Source organism: Lytechinus variegatus, chromosome 11, assembly GCF_018143015.1.
Source record: "Lytechinus variegatus isolate NC3 chromosome 11, Lvar_3.0, whole genome shotgun sequence".
NCBI classification, from domain to species: Eukaryota; Metazoa; Echinodermata; class Echinoidea; order Temnopleuroida; family Toxopneustidae; genus Lytechinus; species Lytechinus variegatus.
Window position 1 is genome coordinate 22548522 of NC_054750.1, and position 22079 is coordinate 22570600.

At 35.6% G+C, this 22079-nt stretch overlaps 1 protein-coding gene across 2 annotated transcripts in view; it reads right to left on the reverse strand.

Annotated features, from left to right (window-relative positions):
- LOC121423675 (G-protein coupled receptor GRL101-like) overlaps positions 1-19310 on the reverse strand; it is a 37250-nt gene extending 17940 nt beyond the window's left edge. Inside the window, exons 1-8 of one of the 2 annotated variants that reach the window (XM_041619100.1) lie at positions 19093-19310; positions 15479-15549; positions 12308-12442; positions 11663-11806; positions 9883-10044; positions 5293-5404; positions 3426-3536; positions 500-589 (exon numbers count right to left, since the gene is read on the reverse strand). In XM_041619100.1, coding sequence (XP_041475034.1) covers positions 500-589; positions 3426-3536; positions 5293-5404; positions 9883-10044; positions 11663-11806; positions 12308-12442; positions 15479-15539 — 815 coding nt within the window. In that variant the 5' untranslated portion in view covers positions 15540-15549; positions 19093-19310. Of the gene's footprint in view, positions 1-499; positions 590-3425; positions 3537-5292; positions 5405-9882; positions 10045-11662; positions 11807-12307; positions 12443-15478; positions 15550-18945; positions 19067-19092 lie in introns of those variants that run through there. The other variant, XM_041619099.1, reaches the window with a different exon arrangement.
- Between the last annotated feature and the right edge of the window lie 2769 nt (positions 19311-22079).

Genomic DNA, 22079 nt, shown 5'->3' on the forward strand with positions numbered 1-22079 from the left:
TATATTATACATAAATATGTAAATTGATTGACTAGCTTCACAGCATTACATCTACATACTTGTGAATCTAAACCCCTGCAAATCGCATTCACCTTGCAATTGATTTTTTTTTAAATATTATACACTCCTATGTTGGTAACGCTGTTGGCCCCAAGAAGTACATTGTACATGCACGCTATGTACAGCGCTTAATGGTTTATTACACCAAATGGAACGTAATTATACAGTAGGCCTATATACATGAATTTTCTGCACTACGATAGCGCCTTTAGCAGCAAAAATATATTTCCTTCGATTTTCAGTTTACTTCGATTTTCAGTTTACTTTACCACAAAACATGTGGTGTAACATCAAGAAGTGATATAGAATAATCTCGTATAGGTTTATATTAGACGGATAAAAGTTTACAAAGAGCAGCTAAGCTCGGGCGACATGGTGGAGAACATAAAAATAGAGTCGGTTATTAGGAAATGTGATTATTAGAAAATATTTTACTTACAGTGTATGTAGAAAGGAATTGTGTGCAAAGGCATCCTCCTCGATCTCAAGATGAAACAGTTCCGTCAACGGATCAGGTGAAATAATAGCCCTGATGAAAGATGTAACAGAATCAATGGGAGAATTTGGAATTTAATCACACATAATGTTTCTTTGAGTCTAAATACTCTGAATAAGGATGAAATAAAATGCAAAATACTATCAACATGATTAATAATCAATCATATCAATGGTATACACGAAACTGACATCCCCCCCCCCTCTCTTACTTTCTTCCCTGTGAAACAGAGCGTTTGCGGATGTGTAGTGTGCGTGTGTGATGTGTGTGTGGGGGGGTGAATTCCTGAATTCTTAACTTCTTGTCAAGACGTCAAGCAAAAGGGACCGAAAGTTGCTTAAACCCTTGTTTTCATTCTTTACCTTATTTTCACACTCTAAAAACAGTTTACCCAAAATTGGGTAAAATGTATATATATTATACATAACTTATATTTTTGTTTTCTGTCCTTCCAAAACCTTCTGAATGGAACTTGATGCTGTAATCTTTGAATATGTATGGGACAAAAAACCTGACAAAATTAATCGTAAGACTATTGTTGGAGATTATAATGTAGGAGGCCTAAAAATGTTACACATACAGTCAGTTATTATGGGCTTGAAAATTACATGGGTGAAAAGATTTTTTAATGATATTAACACAGGTAAATGGAAATGTTTTTTTAACTTGTTCCTAAATGGTCTTGGTAATAAACTTTTTTGTATTGTATTTATGAATACTGTATATTCATAAAATGTGTGTTGAGAAAATTTTTAAAGTTCCTATTGCACAAAACGAATGGAAAAGTATTGTTTCAGATCCAATCGTTACTTGGACAAAATCTATATGATTCCTTTTAAATGTATTTTTTCAACAAAGCTTAGACATTTTCAGTACAAAATTTTTCATAATATTCTTGCTGTTAACAAGTACTTGAAAGCTGTTGGTATATCACATTCTGATGTTCCTTTTGTTCAGCACACACGGAAACTATTGCCCATTTACTTTGCAAATGTCCCCTTACTCGTTGATTTTTAGATGATTTTGAAAAATACACTCTCAAAAGTGAAATAAAATTATCTTTTAATGACTTTGCATTTGGCATAACAGATGGAAATTCTTCTTTTAATTTTGATATTTTATATATCTTTTCAACTAAATGTTTAAAAGGAAACTTAGCATTCTCATCATTTCAAAAGAAATTAAAGTATCAACATGAGATAGAACGAACTATGCACATGCAACAAAATAAGTTTATTGTATATCTTGATGAATCGAGGCACATCGAGCTTATTTAAATCATGTATTGTGTATATGTATGATATTGAATTTGATGTATCACATACATTTTGCATTTGTTAGTATGCGTTGTGGAGAAATATTGAATAAAGACTTTCTTTGAAAAAGAAAAAAAAATGTATATATGCTTGCTTGGTAAAATGATACCAAATACTTCGTAAATTTTACGCTTGCGTTTTGTCCAATATGGAGAAAACATTACACATCAAACATGCTTGTTCTCTTTCTACCAAATATTGGATACATTTTTGGCTCAATCATTTTGAGAGTGCATCGAGACTGATTGCTGGCCTTAAAATAGAAGAAAAAAAAATCCCAACTACGGAAACGAGTACAAACCCCTTCCAATAGTGTATCATTAGTAATATGGTAATACATATCTTATCGGTCTTGAGACGGTTTTGCTAGTGTGCCATAGAGATTTATATTGATCTTCATCTATATCTTACTGGAAAAGTGGTAATAAATATTAAAGGTAAAACTAAACCAAAATAGAAAAAAAATATTTAAGGAAAAATATAAAAGATAAACATAAAGGAAAAACATTAAGGAAAACATATTCTTGTTAACTATCAAGTAATCTTGCGATTCCTACTCTCACGGTGACTTTGTCAAAAGCAACTGATATTTCTTTATCTTGTGAAGATGTAGAAAAAGCAGATTTATAGTCCGAGGGGCGGAATCTTTAGGAAAATGTTATATAGGACTACGCATAGGTTCGTAATTCCGAAGCTTCGTTATTCCGAAGGTTCGTAGTTCCGAAGGTTCGTAATTCCGAAAACAAAATAAGGTTCGTTAATCCGAAAACGAAATAAGGTTCGTAATTCCGTAGGTTCGATAGTCCAAAAACGAAATAAGGTTCGTTAATCCGAAAATGAAATAAGGTTCGTATTTCCGAAAAGGAAATTGAATCATTTTGGCAACAATTTACGTGTTTCGGAATTACGAACCTTCGGAATAAAGGACCTTCGGAATTACGAAGTGTAACCATAGTACTGCAAAGTGCACTGTAAATCTCTTGAAACGATACTTTAAATTAACATGGGATCTTAAATTGAAGCTTTGTTTGTAGAACATGACCCCACGGGCATTTTTCATTTTGGGTGCCTTTCAAAGTCGAATGTGAATGCAGATAAGTGCGATACCTTTCCTCCAGCAAACTAGAATTGGTGGCGCCCTAAATATCACACCGGCAGCTTTTTAAAGTGTCTTGCATATAACATTTTTTTTACCCATGTATGTGTTCAGGCAAGGTACCACATTTTGCACCATTAGCACATACCTTTTACAGGGAAGGTTCAATTCTGCTCCCTTTCAACGCAAAACGCCCAAAACGCATCCCTTAAGTATGCAAAGTTGCACCACATAAAGTCCAAACAGTACAAAGTGGTGCACAATCATTTCATCTTTTCATGTGGTTGCACAGTAGCATGCCCGGAAGATGTTGCTATTGTGATATTTAGGGTGCAGACATTTCATAGTTTGTGTTGATATTATATGATTCAAGGGATGATTCCAAGGGGGGGGGGGTGATACAAGATTCGATCCAACATATCGGGGGAGCTTCGGTCGGTTTTACAGTATAACTTACAGCGTATTAACGTAGGGAATGTCGGATGGATTGAAAAGAAGAATAGATCCAAAATTCGTAGTACTCGACGTATTGCTCATGACAACGTCTTCTCTTACATCTATGAGGCCACTGTAACAACAACAAAGACAAAGAAAACGATCGGAAAAAACATATTAATTGCTATATCTTAAATGGCCCGCTTTATACTGCAAAATGTCCCAAGAATCCAACAACATTGATATTGAACATTGATATATTTATGAGCGACCTTACCTTACAATAAATTTATTTGGTTAAATTTATATTTTTTCATGGAGATAAAAAAATTATAGCATCGATTTGGTTACATAAACCCCTCAAAAAAGTTCTGCAACTCAAGTTTGAGTGCTAATAAATTTCTTAGTGTGCCATCATCATATGTAAATGAGGTATCATTGGAAAGTATGATATTCCTTTTTATGATCATGTGTTATTTGTAATGCTAATGTTATCATGAAATACACAGACATGATAAATATGCAGCAATGTAAAAAATGAAATGTTGCAAAATTCGTTGTCATGTCATGTTTGAGTTCTGCAACTCAAACTGCAACTTTTGAGTGCTGATAAATTTCTTAATTTGCCATCATCATGTGTAAAAGTGATATCTTTAAAAAGCATAATTATTCTTCTTTACAATCATGTGTCATTTGTAATGATAATGTTATCATGAAATACACAGACATGATAATACGCAGCAATGTTAGAAATGAAATGTTTCCAATAGCGAATTTCCAATTGTTTCGAGGATGGACCGAGTGCATTCACTGTCACCTGCATGGTGGAAATTCTATAGAAATGGAGACTCTTGTTAGAAATCAATGCATTTTGCAATATTTCACTTCTGACTTTTCTCAACGTTCAGGGTGATTGCATATTCCATGATTACATAATCACAGCAAATGGCATGTCATTGTAAAGAGGAATAATTCAGCTTTCTAATGATACCAGTTTCATCTTTTATACTTCATTAACCAAAAAGATATCATCCCCCAAAACTGAGTTGCAAAACTTTTTTTGAGGGGTTTATTAAATCAATAGTCAATAATATTCATATGAACTTGGAACATAATTATTGTTTACTTGTAATAATAGATCATATAGAGATAATATAATAGGCCTACCAATTAAGAAAGGGTAAGATGGTAATCAAGTGCTTGCTCATTGCATATCCAAGCTGAAAGGCAAAGACTGAACTTTGTTTCTGGAATAATGAAAGAGTCTAAAATTGCGGTAACTTTTTCATATTCACCTGTTTCAGATTTGTTTGCAGTGCTCTGCTTGGTCTTTTGAATTTTACGTCATTGCATTTCTAACATGTTTAAGGTTGGAGGAGACCTACCACTGGGGTCGGTTGCAGAAAGAGTTGAAATTAATCCCAACTTGAATTTTAACCAATCACGCGCGTCCGTACACTTTTAAAAAGGATTGGTCAAATTGACCAATCTGTTGGTTAATATGTGTCCGACCGATAAAATTGGTCAATATCAACCAAAATTTTGGTCGATTTGAACCAATAATTTGGTTGCTTTTGACCAATTTTATTGGTCGGACACATATTAACCAACAGATTGGTCATTTTGACCAATCCTTTTTTAGAGTGTACTTGTGTCTGATTTTGCGTATTGTTTGTTTGTTTTTTATTTGATTTTAAACGCAACTCTCCTTGCAACTGAACTAAAACGGCCTATCAAGAGCATCGTTGCATGTGCATTTTGCTCAGTAGACTGACGAGAAACCAATTAGACTTTTTTTTTCAAATTAGCGATTAATCGCCAACCTTTGTGTTACGCGGCCCGAGTGAAAAGGGAGCAGGGGGGGGGCTTTGGAATTCCCCCAAACTTACAATTGCAACAAGCGCGGATGTATTATTGGTTCCACTTCACTGCCATCTCCTATATACTCAAAGCAAATCATGGTGAGGGCGTCACAAAGGCAAGTCGCTGGACATGGATCAACTGTAAAAAAGAAAGAGACAGAATATTAAAGGAGAATGAAACCTTCGGAACAAGATAGCTTGTGTGAAAACAGAAAAATCAAAGAAACAGATAAAAAAAAAAGTTTGAGAAAAATCGGACAAATAATGGAAAAGTTTTGAGCATTTGAATATTGCGATCACTAATGCTATGGAGATCCTCAAATTGTCAATGTGACAAAGATGTGTGATGTCACTAATTTCTTGTGGACAACTCTCCCCATTACTTTAGTATATATTTCACTTAAATTGCCTCTTTTCTCACATCTGTCAGTAGATCATGTGTTCTTTCTATAGAAGGGCATGTAATACAGATTTTAAAAAAATACATCATGGATAAAGAGTTTGTATCACCGCAAGATAAAGCAGAAAAGGGACATTTTGAGGGTATTTTAATATAGTCCATCGAAGGGAAAGTTGTTCACATGTGACATCACACATCCTTGTCGCATTGCCAATAGGAGGATCTCCATAGCATTAGTGATTGCAATATTCGAATGCTCATAACTTTCTCATTATTTGTCTGATTTTTCTAAAACTTTCTTTGTTCTCATTCTTTGATTTTTCTGTTTCGACACAAGCCAACTTATTCCAAAGTTTTCATTCCCCTTTTACAAAAAATTAGTGCAACATAAAGTCCGATGCAATAAGTTCGCAATATTCATGAAACTATCCAGTTTGCTGTGAACTCTATATACGGCACTTATCTTTTTATCATGTCTAAGGTATGTTTTTATCGTAAACCATAAAAAAATCGCTTATATTTAGGCCTACGATAGATTGATATGATCACAATACGAAATTATGAACATAACGAGAAAGTATATTGAAAATATAGAGACAAAGAAAGGGGAAGGCAAAGCATTATATAAAAGATTTTTATGACATAAAAATTATGCGACACAGTTTTATGAGAGATGGGTGTTTCATAAAGCTGATTGTAAGAGCGACTAGAAGAGCTACTGGTGACTCTTCCTTGTGCTAAATGTTGTATACCAAAATGTTCATTGGCGATGATTAAGAGCGTAAGAGAGGTTCCCCAGCCGTTCTTTAAGTTGTTCCTAACTTACGAACAGCTTTATCAAGTACCCATCAAGTACCCTAGGCAGGGTCGGGTCCAGAATTTTCCAAAGGGTGGGGGCACATTTTCCCAATGAAAATTTGACAAGCAAAAAAAAGCAAAAAAAAAGGTTCTTACCTTTAACCCTGATTCTCCGGGGGGGGGGCCATAATGGCCCCTCCCCCTCAACAATTTTCGCGATATATCTGCTGCGCGAAATTTTTTCACCTCGCAGCTCACTGACTTTTTACATTCAAGTCTCGCGCAAATTTTGAGACCAAAGTTGTGACGCCCGGGTACGCGGTTACGACATTACGCAACATTATGCAAGTGCATGTCAGACCCAAAATTGCTCATAAACTTGATTTCATGTACAAATCCAATGCAAATTGCGGATATATTTAGCCAAAATTCATAAATGTATCATTATTTCTACTTTTACTGATTAAACTTAATTAATTTTGCCTTGTTTATGATCAGAATTATGTCTGGAACAATTTCCATTGAAAAAACAATAAAAAACAAAAAGTAAAAAACAAAGAAATACATAAGAATTTCATAAAACAATAAAATACATAAGAAATTTATTTCCAAACCAAAGCTTTTTTTTAATTACGATTGTTAAGAATGCTACAAAGAAAATTTTTACCAAAAATTAGCATTCTAGGAGCTTTATTTAGTGAAATAGAGCAAAAAGTATGATTTATGCCTAAATTAGCATAATTAATTCATATAAAATAAAATCTCATTATTTTGGAAAATTTTACCATACAGCCTTGTAGATTACATCGCACACTACTAGCGTGCAAATTTTTGCGTCGCTCGCGCGATCGGTGGCCGAGATCTTAAGGGGGGGGGGGCCATAATGGCAATGAAATGACAATAATCAAAATACCCCGGGAGATTTAGGGTTAAGGGAAAATTCGTCCGCCAAAATTAAATGACAAGCAAAAAAGGGGGCACACTTAAAAACGGCATATTTACATTAATTGTTATTATCATTGCTCTCAATAGGTGGGGAACGGACCGGATATACCTCCCCCCCCCTTGATCCGCCACTGACCCCACGTATGCTTGCAGTTTGGCCACACCAGTATACAATCCTCTAACCAAGGTTACATCCATGATTACTTAATACTAAATAATAATGCTCAATTCTTGTATAGCGCATCACACATAGCATAGCATGTCCCTATGCGCTTGAAGAAGAAATAGTGAAAGGCATATAAGAATAAAGTAATCGAGATATTTAGATTGGACCATTAGTTCAAAGTTAGTTTTTTATGCATTGTAAAGATATGTTTGGAGGGATCTCCTGAATGTACATAAATCACTTTGATATCTCATTAAATTAGGTAAAGCATTCCAGAGGACAGCAGAGGCATAAGTAAAAGCACGCTCACCATATGACTTTGTAAAGACAGAGGGAACAACAAATAATGCTTTTGAGCTTGATCTAAGATTATTTCGGGATGGCTGGTAAAATGAAACTGAATCGAGTAAATAGGACGGGGCAATTTTATAAACCAGTTGTGTGCAAAAACTAGAAGCTTGAATACAATCCGGGAACGGACAGGGAGCCTATGTAATTCTCTGAGAACTGGAGTAATTGCTTCATACTTGCGTGTTCGTGTTACTAATCTCGCAGCTGAATTTTGAATGGTTTGTAGTTTTTTAATTTGTTTAATAGGTAATCCTGAAAGGAGACTATTGCAGAAATCAATGTGACATAACACAAAAGCATGTACCAATTTCTCAGTGGTGGGTTTGTCCAAGAATTCACGAAGTTTACCAATTTCGTATAAGGCATATGATGCAGAGCGCCATTTTGGGGATATGAATTTATCGAATGACAATTTATCATCAAATATAACTCCTAGATTTCTACAAGAAGTACTTGCGCGTATGTCCATTCCACCAAGTTTTAACATCTGGATTGATCCTGTTTCTCGGAAACGTGAGGAAATGTGTAAAAACTCTGTTTTTTCACCGTTTAGTTTGAGGCTATTGATCTGTGACCATTCTTTAATTTCTTGAATACATTGTGTAATTTCAGCAGTGGGGTCAGAATCCTTAAACTTTTTAAGGGTAACATACAGTTGTGTGTCATACGCATAAAACATTTTTTGTATGTTGAACTTATCAATGATTGCCTCAAGTGGGGAAGTGTACAGTGTAAATAAGATCGGCCCCAGTACAGATCGCTGAGGAACACCTTGAGTTAAAGAGTGGAAAGTTGATTTCTCACTCCCAATGACGACACGATGGCTTCGACCTAAAAGATATGAATGAAACCATCGTAGAGCCAGATCACGTATCCCAAATATATACTCTAAACGTTTTAGGAGAATGTCGTGTTTAATGGTGTCAAAAGCTGACGAAAAGTCTAGTAATATAAGAATAACTTCTTCACCTCTGTCTAATGATATCAAAATATCATTTGTTACCCTAATATGAAGATTGCAACTTAAAACACACTTGAAGAATAGAAGGATTCTTCGTTTTTTCTCTGACCTTTAAAATTGGAAAACTCTCATGGTGTCCATGCAACGCCATTTGAATTTTATACTTGTTAAACTCATACTCATACTTGGATAACACGATCTACTACACTGCAAAAGCACCGGTGTTGATTTAACACCAGCCCGTTATTCATATCGGTCCACATCAAAGAGGTGTCGAAACAACACCAGTTAAGAATCAAACCGATATTGGTGTAACACTAATCGGTGTTGCTTAAATGACAAATTTGTGTTAGCCTAACGCCAAACTTGTGTGGGCCGATATAGATACCAGGGGGCGTTTCATGAAAGGACTTGTCGGACGTTTTATCCGACAAGTCCCATTTTATCCGACAGTTACCATAGCAACAGTACCTCCCAGCCAATCAACGTCAGAGAAAGATGTCAGATCTGACAACTTGTCGGATGAAAATGTTGATGAAACACTCCCCAGGCTGGTGTTAAATTAACAACGGCGTTTTGGCTTTTGCAGTGTGTAGACCTCCATAAATCTTCATGCAAAACTTGCAGTTATCCAAGAATATTTCGAGGGTGGCAAGGGTAATGTTGTTGGTGACGATTTTCATTGTTGTTTTTATATATAAAGGACTTGCAATGGCATCATGGACAATACAGGGGCCGCGGAACCGGGGGGGGGGGAGTTGGGGGGCTTCAGCCCCCCAACCCCCCCCCCCCCACTTTTTTTTTCCAAAACCATGTACAAACATGCAAAATTGACCATACGATTGTGATTTTTTATGGTCACCCCCACCCACCACTTTGAAAACCGTTCCGCGGCCCCTGCAATAATGTGGTGGTGATGGTTTGTATCCTTTAAAGTTTCAAGTTATTTTACAACAATGGGAAGACGATTGCTGGCTGAAAATGTAATATACTTACCACATAGATTAGTAATGACAGTTGCATTGTGCCCTCGATTGGGGCACAGTTCGCTGCTGAGACACGAGCCTTCCGGAGTGTAACAATCCTCGGAAAAAGGGCAAGGTGCCTCAATTTCGTTCGATATGCCATCGAATATTGTCAATGCACAGATGTGCATCCCTGTATCAAGGAGAGGGAGAAGGAGGAGGATTAAGAAGAAGGTAACTATGATTATGTGAAATCTTAGATTAATTTATATGTGTATAATCAAGGGAGTAGACAACGAGATGGGGTAGGAGATACACACATGTAATAGACCAGTTCGTAGTTACTTCATGGACATTTTGGTCAAATGACCTTTGATTTCTTTCATTGTGATAGGCAGATTTCAAAGCAAGATATTACGTATGCATGCCTTACATAGCAGGATGAAGAAATTGAATAGACCAGGGAGCGTTTCATCAATATTTTCATCCGACAAGTTGTCAGATCTGACATCTTTCCTTGATTCTGATTGGCCAAGAGGCACTGTTCCTATGGTAACTGTCGGATAAAATGGGACTTGTCGGATAAAACGTCCGACAAGTCCTTTCATGAAACGCCCCCCAGGTTACTCGAATAGCACACCGATGAACACTCTATGAAGGTATTTGTTGCATTTCTAATTTGAATACACATTAAAGCATGTACTTGGCAAACTGTGAAATACCAGTCGTTCGTTGTTTTGTGTATATAAATGAAAAACACAATTCAAAAGAATATATAAATAATCAAGACACGAAACTAGGTGCTTGCCTCATTAAATTTTGAACCACCATGTCACTTTAGTACCAACGAGCTGCCTCTGATCATGCGCAGAGTGTCTAGGAACTGGCATATTCCAGATTGAAGTTGAACATGCTTTGTATAACAAACCCCCTATGGGTTTAAGGCTTTTTCCTTTTTTTCGTTTTTTGTTTTGTCGTAATAGTATACAAATACGTGAAAATGACAATCTGTTTGTGATTTCTCTCTATCTCTCTTTTTTACAACTTTAGCCCCCGCTTTCAAGAATGTTCCTCCACTTGCATGGCCCATTCGTTATAGGTCTATGCTTGGCAACTGTGTAATGACACGAGCAGATTATTTGACCGTAATATTTCAAATTGGTATTCGGTCCTTTCTGTGGCCAGAATATGTGAAATGAAAAACTCTCGGTCAAAGAGGCATATACAAAAGTCATGTTCGATAATCAAATCATTGAGAGTGGGATGAATATCAGTAACAGTGATCGACCACAATAATTGTCACTGCCGTACAGATTGAGGGCGCCTTGGGGCCATGTGCTCCCAAAAGATCCACGGCCAAGAAAGAGGGGACGAGAAAGGAAAAGAAAGGGAATTAAAAAAGGGGGTCACATATCATGGTATTGTCTGAATAGCATTTAAATCTAACAAAAAAAAAATGGTAGGGATTTATTTTCACCTGATTGCTAAAGAAAGCATCAGTGCTTGTAAGAAATCAACCAAATGACCGACGGCTTAAGGTCCTCTCCGAGGGACCTGGTAACGAGGATTCAAATGCAATTCCAAAGAGCACTAGCGCACCAACTGGGAATCGAACGCGGGTCACCGGAATCTAAACCCCCTGTTCTATCTCGCCTCAGTCAACTAAGACTTTCATTTGAAAAAGAAAAAATGCTCGCTCGCTTCGCTCAATAGGGATTTAAAATTAATTGCCACATGCGCCATGCAGTATTTCCCCTTCATTTTTTGGCTCATTACGCCATTGATAATTATCTCCCGTTTGAATAACTTACCACAGTACATTTCATCGTCTGCTCGAGGACAATCAATTCTACCATCACAAACATTCCACGGTTCTATGACGTCATCAGAACCGATGCAAGGATATGGACGATACGTCTCTGCGACCGTCCTCTCTGACGTTTGGTTCATTGCAACTGTAAGGGGGTGGGGGGATAAAAATATTAACAAAATCACGATACAAGATTTTTCTTAGTTATCTATACAACTTTGTAATGAGCAATACTTCTTGTCAGTATAAAAATTATGTATCCAATTACATGATTTCATGCGGCAATCAATTCTTTACATTATTTTGTTACAGGTTTTTTGTTTATGCCAATCTATGGCCGTGTTTCTGTTGTTCAGATTTTAATGATACTATATGTTTTTTTTATTATGACAATGTGGCAATCTTCAAACTTTGTTCAGAAATGAACATTTATGTCGAAAAAAGGATCGTGTAAAGAAAATGTAACATATCAAATAACATGATGGAACAACATTAAAACGGCAAAAAAGTTTAATTTTCATTCAGTAATGTATTATACTAGTTCCAACAGAGTTTATTTTTAAGGCCAAATTTTCGACATAAATCCCACGTAAATGACTGTGAGCTTTATTGTATACCTGAAGATATATCTATATATGATACTGACCACAGCAGCCTTGTTGTCCACACTGTGTCTCAAGTAGTGACGTTGGGCATCTCGACCCCAGAGCACCCATGTTGCTGGACACTGGGATATCGGAGCAGCATTCTGCATCCTCCACCTGAACTATGTTTCTTTGTCCTGTTTTTTTAATAAATCAAATATTACAGATAAAAGATATTATAGAATGAAGAAGAATATGACTAATATCAGGGAATTGCCTATTCAAGAGGATAGACGTGGTCGACAAGGGGTTTTGGTTATTAGTAAACAAAATGTCAATATTCCGTTCGCATTTTCTATTCTAGTATTATGCCCTATATACAGTGCGTCCCAGAAAAAACGAAACCGAGATTTAGTGATGATTTATCATAACTTTATCATAAATAAAATAGACAAATGACCTACCAACGTAAAGCTTAGAATCTCCTCCTCTTCTATCTGGTACTACTTAGATTATTCCCCATTCACGCATGAGTGAGCGAAAACAATTCAAAGAAAGGATGCCAAAAACTAATTTGGTGGGGTGTATCTAAATTTCAAAAATAAAGTCACGTGACTAAAAAGTTCAATATCTGCTCTTTTATTTGATACCTTAATCACAAAAAATGGTCAAGAAGTAAAAAAGTTATGATCCCTCGAAACAATGCTTGTATTTCCATTTCATGAAATAAACATATTTTCACCAGTTTCCCACAGAAGCTATCGCATGGTAACAAAAGAGTTAATGCATGGCTAATCGTCAACAAAACGGAGCTGTTGAGAGAGTTTGAACGCTAGCCTGTAAAACCTCTTCATTTTATGAAATTATTGAAATTCAAGCCTCATGTCAAATAACCAGAACTTTGTTATTCCTTGGCCATTTTCTGTAATTGATGTATCAAATTAAAGAGCAGATATTGAACTTTTTAAAAATGAGATTTTCCTTTAAAAACCCAGATACAGCCCGCCAAGTGACTTTCTGGAATCTCCCTTTTTAAATTGTTTTTGCTCATTCATGCGTGAATGAGAAATAATCTAAGTAGTTTCAGATGAAAGAAGAGATTCTAAGCTTTAAAATGTTAGGTCATTTGTCTATTGTATTTGTGATTAAGTTATGATAAATCATCGATAAATCTCGGTTTCGTTTTTTCTGGGACGCACTGTACAGTGCGTATCAAAAAAAGTTTACACTTAGAAAAAATCGTGTAAAATTATATATTTGTAATATCCTAAAGATTTTTCCACATTTTAACATTGGTACAGATCCATTTGAGCAAATGACGATATAACTGTCGAAAAATATTTCCGCTTGAGTGAGCGCCACTTACTTTTAAGAAGTTAGTGAAAAATGATTTGCGCAGAACTTGGAAATAGTTATGCGAATAAAAGTAGACCTTAATCATGAAGAACACGTGTAATTTAGCTAGTAAATTAATTTGATGATATCTTTTTCCCTTTTTTAACTTGTTTCCTTGCCCAAGACACTTTGAGGAGTGCAATGCATTTCATCCCACTCCCCCACACACCGAGGCCATCTTAACGGTATTTGCTTTACACTGAGCTGTGATTTACATGAAATGCCTATAAAGCTTCATTTTCATTTTCGTAATCGTTGTAAAGCTTGGGGAAAGTGTGGAGGAAACAAGTATCAAATTAAAAATGAAATGTAAACCCACTTTAATGACACAAACTTAGTGAAAAATGCTGGAGATGTCTGATATAAAAGTTTGTTCAGATTCACTTATGTCCTCAGATCCAGCTGGCACACAAAAGGGTAAAGGTTGTGCTTACTAAGTGTTGAAATTTCAATTTGGGTGGCAAAATTGTTACAAAATGATGGAATGTATCCGTTTTATTTCAATCGACTAAAAGTGCAAGGGAAATTTATGAGAAATGTTTCGAAGGGTAAGTTTAATTTCGCCCTTTCCCCTTGACACAGCGTGAAAATGAGCATTTCTGCGCAAACATATTTCTACGAGCTTTACAAAAGTAGACAGTGCTCACTTAAGTGTAACATTCTGTCAAAACTTTTATTTTCATTAGATAGATGAGACCCAAACCCAAGATTATATGTGAAAAATTACCCACATCTTGTATATTTTTTTAATTCCCAGAGCTTTTTCAAAGTGTAAACTTTTTTTTGATACGCACTGTATAACTTGCATAACACATTTGTGTAAACATAAAACAACAACAACCACAAAAAACGATTCGAAGCTACGATTTTTAAAGGTTATTGTCATAAAACGCTTTTGAAGATCAGCAGTACAATAATGCCATTATAATTTCGATGGTGCATTTGATCAACATTGGTATACAGATGGTGGGGGATTGGGGTGCTTGCCCCTTCCTAATGTGTCACGACCAAGACAAAAAAGAGATCAGGAAAGGAAAGGAAAGGAAAGGAAAGAGAAAAGGGTAAAATATGATATTGTTTTCTGAATAGTAAGTCAAAATCTATCACAAAATTTGATTTGTGAAGTAAAAATGTCAATTTTCTTGCTCGCTTCGTTGGCACTGTATTTTAGAAATATATATATTTTGGGGGATGGGGGGCTCATCACGCCATTTTTAAATCAACAATCAAATGTTTTACAGTCATTTATTTCCACTGTGAAACGTGATGTACACCTCACAATGATAGTACAAGGCCCTTACCGAATTGTAAGGGAATGTAAATGACCTGCATGGGTGTATAGCAAACACAATTTGGACAAATACCTATTCACAATTTTTTTCTTCATCTCTATACCATTATTGTATTGATGATCTTTGTGGCTGCAGTTGATCAACAAGTTTGATAACAATAGTATTTTGATGTCGAAGCCCTCTTACATACTGTTATTTTTCATTGGACCACAACAGCGCTGTCCTAATAAACGGACATCAATAACTGTTTTCACCAATATTGTCCCAAAAATGAAAAAGTATTTGTTTGTTGACTGAAATAACGAAAAATATTTCGTACTTTGTGCAAATCTACCAGCGTGATATGCTTTTTACAAAAAACTATTTATTTCAACAACACATATGCATGTTACCTAAGTTTGACTATATCTTATTTTCAAATAATCAGGAATAGTTAACCATTGCAAATATAAATAACATTAATATTATTTGTACGGTCTCTACAAGCAAACATTTAATAAATATGTTTTTGCAATACATGCACATATAGTTACTGTATTGTTTTACCATTTATTGTTGAAAAGAGAAGAATCAAAGCGAGCACGAACCGGCTTAGAAAAGAATCCATTGTCGAGAATCTGTATAAGAGAACAAATATAGGAGCTTTGAATAGCTGTCTTGGAACTTACCTTGGAATAAGAAATGGAAACAAACATTATTTTGGAAGTGATATCGGTTGGTATAAAACAGATGAGTATATAAATAAAATGATTATGAAAGGGGTTTTACAGTAGCCCTCTGGGAGTAGCCTCAGTAATTCAGGTCGGCATTATTTAAGACAAGAAAAAAAAATAAGGGTTTTTGTGATGATTGTTTCGGAGATCACGCATATCACGCATAAATGCCTTTAGACTATACATGATACAAAAAGATAGCCTTGAGGAAAACCCTTTTCAATTATAGAATTGGGTCAGTGATACACATGCTGAAGATGAATTGTGAGTGGCATCATATAGGATCGACCGGCTATTTCCAACTGTGTGTTTGGTGTACAGGTAGAATTCGTAATGGGCCAAAAATTATTTTCTTACGATCACATAAACCATTTTATTGGAATACTTACAGCAAAGAAGTAAAAATACTATTCGAATAAGAAACAAAATACCAAAAGGGGCGGGGCCATGGAACTGCAAATGTAATACTATACAATGTACACTGAGCTGGGGAGACAATGGAAGTATAGGAAGAAATACAAAGAAAGGAAAAATATCATGACACTGAAGCACTGGTGAAATTTTTCTCTTTGTTATGGTGTGTTAAGGTTACAATTCTTGTATCCTATTACCTTATCATTCTAACATATTTTCCTTGCGCTCCGTTCTTTTCAGAATATGGCCCCGGGTGGGGGCGTCAAATGTAATGCTGTATACATGCGTGACCAAATTATTTCCAATCACTCCCTAAACAAGTTTTTCACGGGCTTCATTTACACATTTTGGCCTCTAAACAAGTTGTCGCCAGAATATGACCCCTAAACAAGTTTTGTACAATCGGAAGAACCAGAACAATTTTCAGAAACGAGGAGGAAAAAAAGCCCGGGGAAAAAGATTGGGAAAAAACATACCCTAAACACGTTTTCTAGTCATAAAAAAGGCTTTGAACCCCCCCCCCCCAAATATGTTTGACCCCGCATTTGACCAATGACCATTCTTTCAAAACCGACTTTTTTTTAAATGGATGTTATTGATACCCTTAAGTGCACGCGCGGCCCGCATCCAAAACTGGAAAAATATCCCTTTAAACGCTTGTTTTTGGGTTACGCATGTGAACAACAATATATATTTGACTGCCCCCCCCCCCGGGGATATGGCAATTTGAAATTAAATTATTATCCGAATTCATGAAATATATTATTTATTTGTTGATATCGATAACGTGTAAATTGTGCACTGTGTCGAAAATTGCAGCCCTTCAAACACTGGAGAATAGATGGGGGAGGCTTGAGTCAATGGACCTCCCAAATTTTCACGACCGATGAAAAATAAGGAAAAGGGGTGAAATATGATATAATTTTCTAAATATTATGTCCAAATATATCCCAGAATCTTGTATTTAAATGATCAAACTTTTTTGCTCGCTAAAGGTTTTTTTTTTTAGAAATTATGCCTTATACGGTATGTCTGAGCTGGCTTCCTTAAAAAAATTTTGACTCCTTACGCCGCTCCTTTCATTTTTTTATTTTATTGACAAGTTTTATTGGTTTGACAATCACAAACATAATCTTTGTGGCGCATAACGATTGTCCCCACTTTATGAAACTCCATAGAAGAAATGAATACAGTATTGAACATGTTAAAAACAGCCCATCCCTCCCCAACCCCCCCCCCCCCCACTCCCCCTGCTGCTAAATCAGGACAAATCGATTCTTTCACAATCAAACGGTCATGTACGCAGTCGAACATTAATAGTTTTTCATTTTCTTCATAGTATATGTATGAAACTGCTTTCAGGGGAAACGAACGAATGTATCTCTGATATTTGGCGAGGTGGATTAATATTTTGGTTTTAATTCTTGACCTTGTTTCCAGACGGTTGTTTTCGCTTGTGCTGGTATATACTGTACACTGTATATTACACATGCGTCAAGTATAAGTGCAATGGGAGAGGAAAGACATTGCTCATGTATGTGATGCAACTCATAGTTCACTCTGGCATTATAACAATAACGAAATATATATAAAAACATATACGAGTGTACATAAAACTAATCATTTTAATCTACAATTATGATCTCGCCATAATTGATTCGAATAACTGTTATAATAATAATAATAATAATAATAATATAGGTATATTTACCCAGGGAAGCCGCTTCAGTTCCGAAAACTGTTCTCCCAGCGGGCCTGCTATTATTATTACCCCGCTTTAGCTGTTATGACAATTAATCAAAGCAGGGTCGTTTTTTTTCTGGGGGGGGCAGGACACATAGAAAAACTCGAAAACAGGGAGCAAAGCGACCGAGCTTGTCATCTCGGCGCTTTTTCATTTTTTCATATTGAAATTGAAGGATTTTGTGCATATTGGTGAATTTTGTGAAACATTTTCACTAAAAAAATGTAAGTTTTTACATTTGAGGGGAACAATTGTCCCCTGCCCCCTTCCGGTGCGTACGACCATCATGAAACAATCGTTAAAAAATATGAGCTTTACCATTAGTCTGTGCAAGTGTTATCGGTCTCTGCTTTATCATTAAAGGACAAGTCCATCCCAACAAAAACTTGATTTGAATAAAAACAGAAAAATTCAACAAGCATAACACTGAAAATTTCATCAAAATCGGATGTAAAGTAAGAAAATTATGGCATTTTAAAGTTTCGCTTATTTTCAACAAAATAGTTATATGAACGAGCCAGTTACATCCAAATGTGAGAGTTGATGACATCACTCACTCACTATTTCTTTTGTATTTTATTATATGAAATATGAAATATTTGTATTTTCTCGTCATTGTCATGTGAAATGAAGTTTCATTCCTCCCTGAACACGTGGAATTCCATTATTTTAACATTTTGTGCTTCAGGCAAGGAGGTCCTAATCGTCAAATTCGTAAAAATTGAAATATTGTATAATTAAAACAATAAAAAACAAAAGAAATAGTGAGTGAGTGACATCATCGACTCTCTCATTCGGATGTAACTGGCTCGTTCATATAACTATTTTGTTGAAAATAAGCGAAACTTTGAAATGTCTTAACTTTCTTATTTTACATCCGATTTTGATGAAATTTTCAGCATTGTGCTTGTCTGATTTTTCTCTATTGATTCAAATCAACATTTTTCTGAGGTGGACTTGACCTTTAATATCATGTTATAACATGATGAAAGGCGGGCGAGTACAGAGTAGTACGGTAGCACTAATATTGTCACGCTGCGTGAAGCGCTTTAACATGAAAGCAATCTCGCTCTGAACACAAAACGAAGTCCTGTGTACATACTACTCTTTTGTCATGATTGTATTCGAGAAAGTTTACTCACCGGGCTATTTGCATTTATCTGTGGACATGCAGATTGCGAACGAGACGGTTGTTCAATGTAGGTTATTCCGAAATAAAGATAGTTACAAAGAAACTCCCAAAACTAATGAACGAGAAATGTATAAGAATCATATAGGCCTATACTTACCATGTACGGTTATCGGCTCAGAGTCCTGAAAATAACACTCATATTTTATTTGCAGGAGCACTTTGAATCGGGTCAGTAAGAATGAATTCAAAATATTATGAATCACAAAACAATTTTTTTTCCATTCTTCCGAGGGGAACTTCAGTTGATGAACAATAGATGCAGATAGCGTGCGTAACGATGTATTTATACATCAACCTATACTGGATTATTTACCAAGTCAAGCTTCATTGCCGTCTGTGTGTGACGTAATTTGCGTCACAATAGGGTTCATTTCTATCATTTTGTCAACTGCTAAAAGTGCTATAAAACAAAAATGGTCGTTAAAGGGCCTCATTTCGGCGGTTGTCAGTAACTCAGTGCTTCACAGGAATGAAAAAAAGAAATTTAAAAAAAAATAACAGAGATATCAACCAATTGTCAGTGATAAAACCAATGGAGGAATTTCTGATGCACTTAAAGGGTAGGCTCACCCTGGCGATAAGTTGATTTTAAATAAAGCAGATTAAAGATTTTTTTGCCCTGCTAGGTCGGTTAAACGAGTTTTTATACATTTTCTGAAATTTTTCTTTCTCGGTGCAGTTAAAAAGTTCAAGCTGTAATACAATGTATAAAAAATGGATTTTGAATTATTTGATTAATTGTTCAGCAAACGAGTTTTTCCCTTCGTTCAGCTTTTGTAGCAACATAAAATCATTTGGTCTCAAAAATGCGATTAACCCTTTCATTACGAAAACGTAAATAGCGCCCTCTCGTTCATTCATTTTTTTATACCATCTTTTGTTTAGGAGGTGCAGCTTCTACTTCACAATCATAAGTTTGATGGCGGTGTTATTGTTTTTTTTGGGGGGGGAATAGGATGCAAAGAAAGCACAGCGCTTGTACGCAAACAACATGGGGACTGAAGGCATAAGGTCCTCTTCGAGGGACCTGTTATGTATGCCTTACCAAACGACTCACCTGGGTCACAGGGATTTGAAACCCCCGCTCTACGACTGACCCATCACGCCTCTGTGATAGAATAAAAGACATGTCAGGAGAAATACTCTTTTGAAAATGCGCTGAACATTGCTATTGGTTTTTGTGGGGGAAAATACAACTAAGAACAGATGTAAAAAGTTTATGAATAAAATCTCTAGACCCCCTCCCACAAATGAATACAACAGAACAATAATAATCATCATCACCATAATAGTAATAATAATGATAATAATAATAAACCTTAAATAGAACAAAACAAATGTACTTAAACAAAATAGATAGATAGATAAGTTAATGAATGAATGGAAGTGTTGTTATGTATACTTTTAAAGTCGAAATTCATGTGAATACTTTTTTGTTTACTAAAAATCAATACTGATATAAACACAGATATAGAAATGACAGTCGCCTTTTGGTGTATACATAAAATGTTGCATAATAGAAATAGATATGGTATAGACAGAAGAGATTCAAGTTTGAAATTCCTTTTTGTAAGAGAAATGGAAAATAGAATAATTACAAACAAAGAATTGAAGAAGCCAGATAAGAGATTGCCGGAGAAAATGTTAAATATATTGTGATGTTCGGTTTATTATGACATGTGTGATGAATTAGGAATAAATCCCTCGTTTAGATGTACAAAAAAAAGTTAATGAATGAAAATAAATCTCAATATTGACAGTCATATATGTTGTTAAACTTACTAAACGTCGAAAAACCTGTTTTGGGGCACTTTGTTTTACGGTTGGTAAAAATAGTCAGTGTAGTTGCAGAAAAAATGTAATTGAATGTATCATATCGTCTTCCTTCAACAAGTTTGTTTTTAATATGTGTCCAGGTCACCATTTTCCTGGTTTCCAGTTCGAAATATTTTATGTTTACCTTTCATACGGTAGCCAGTCCGAAGTCCTTGGCATTAGAATTTATGTTGCCATGAAAACCCGAGTACCTATACAAATTTGCTTTTCTTGTTAACAAAGGTGTTTCCCCTTCACGGCCAAGAAAATACATAATTTGTTTGCCTTGGCTTTTTTTCGTGATTCATCGCTAGGTTACCATGCATTTTCGTCTTGCGTATTGACTTTCCATTAGTTTCTATAAGACGATCATCTCTAATATACAGTGCGTCTCAGAAAAAGGAAACCGGGATTCCCACATCTTCTTTGTTCAAATGCAAATTGATCATAATATTTCATTTACATCATCATACAACTCAATTATTCCTCTACATTTTGACGAAAATTTCACGGATTAATGAGCAAGATGTGTTTGATGTCAAAATAGAAAAATGTTAAAATGAGCTTGCACAGAAATTTTGGACGAGATTGGTTCGTGATATGACAACCGTGCTTATTCGACGATTGACTCGTGAGCTTTTCTTTTGTATTTTTTGTCAAGTTTTTCTCACTGATTCCTGACATGCATGAGAATCGGTTCAGGTTCTTACGTGAGCTTTTGTGCAAATCGTTTCTGATGGACCTCAACATTCATTGTTTGTAACCTGTCGTGCGCGAATGATTTGCTAAGCTGTTGGTCACAAATTAAAAATGAGATTCCACTCTTTTCATTTTACCCTAAATGACCTTTGACCTTGGTCATGTGACGTGAAACTCATGCAGGATGTTTGGTGATACTTGATTAACTTTATGTCCAAGTTTATGTCCCATAGTAAAACATACTTTATACTTGTGCAATTTATCTCTGAAAACGGGTTTCCTTTTTTGTGGGACGCACTGTAAGAGTTAGAACATAAACCCATCTTTTATAGTCATGTTGTCTTACACATTTAATTCATGCATTACATGATGTAGGGAATAAAAATGTAAAGACCTTATCTGAGCGATAGAGGGGAGGCACAACGGGGAAGGGGGGTGGTATATATGGCAGGATTGGATCATCCCGTAAGATATTTCAAGTGATGAACAAAGAGAGAAAAATAAAGTCATATTAGAGGAAAAATAGGAGTAATAATGGTGATGATAATTATAATAAGAAGATGAATTATA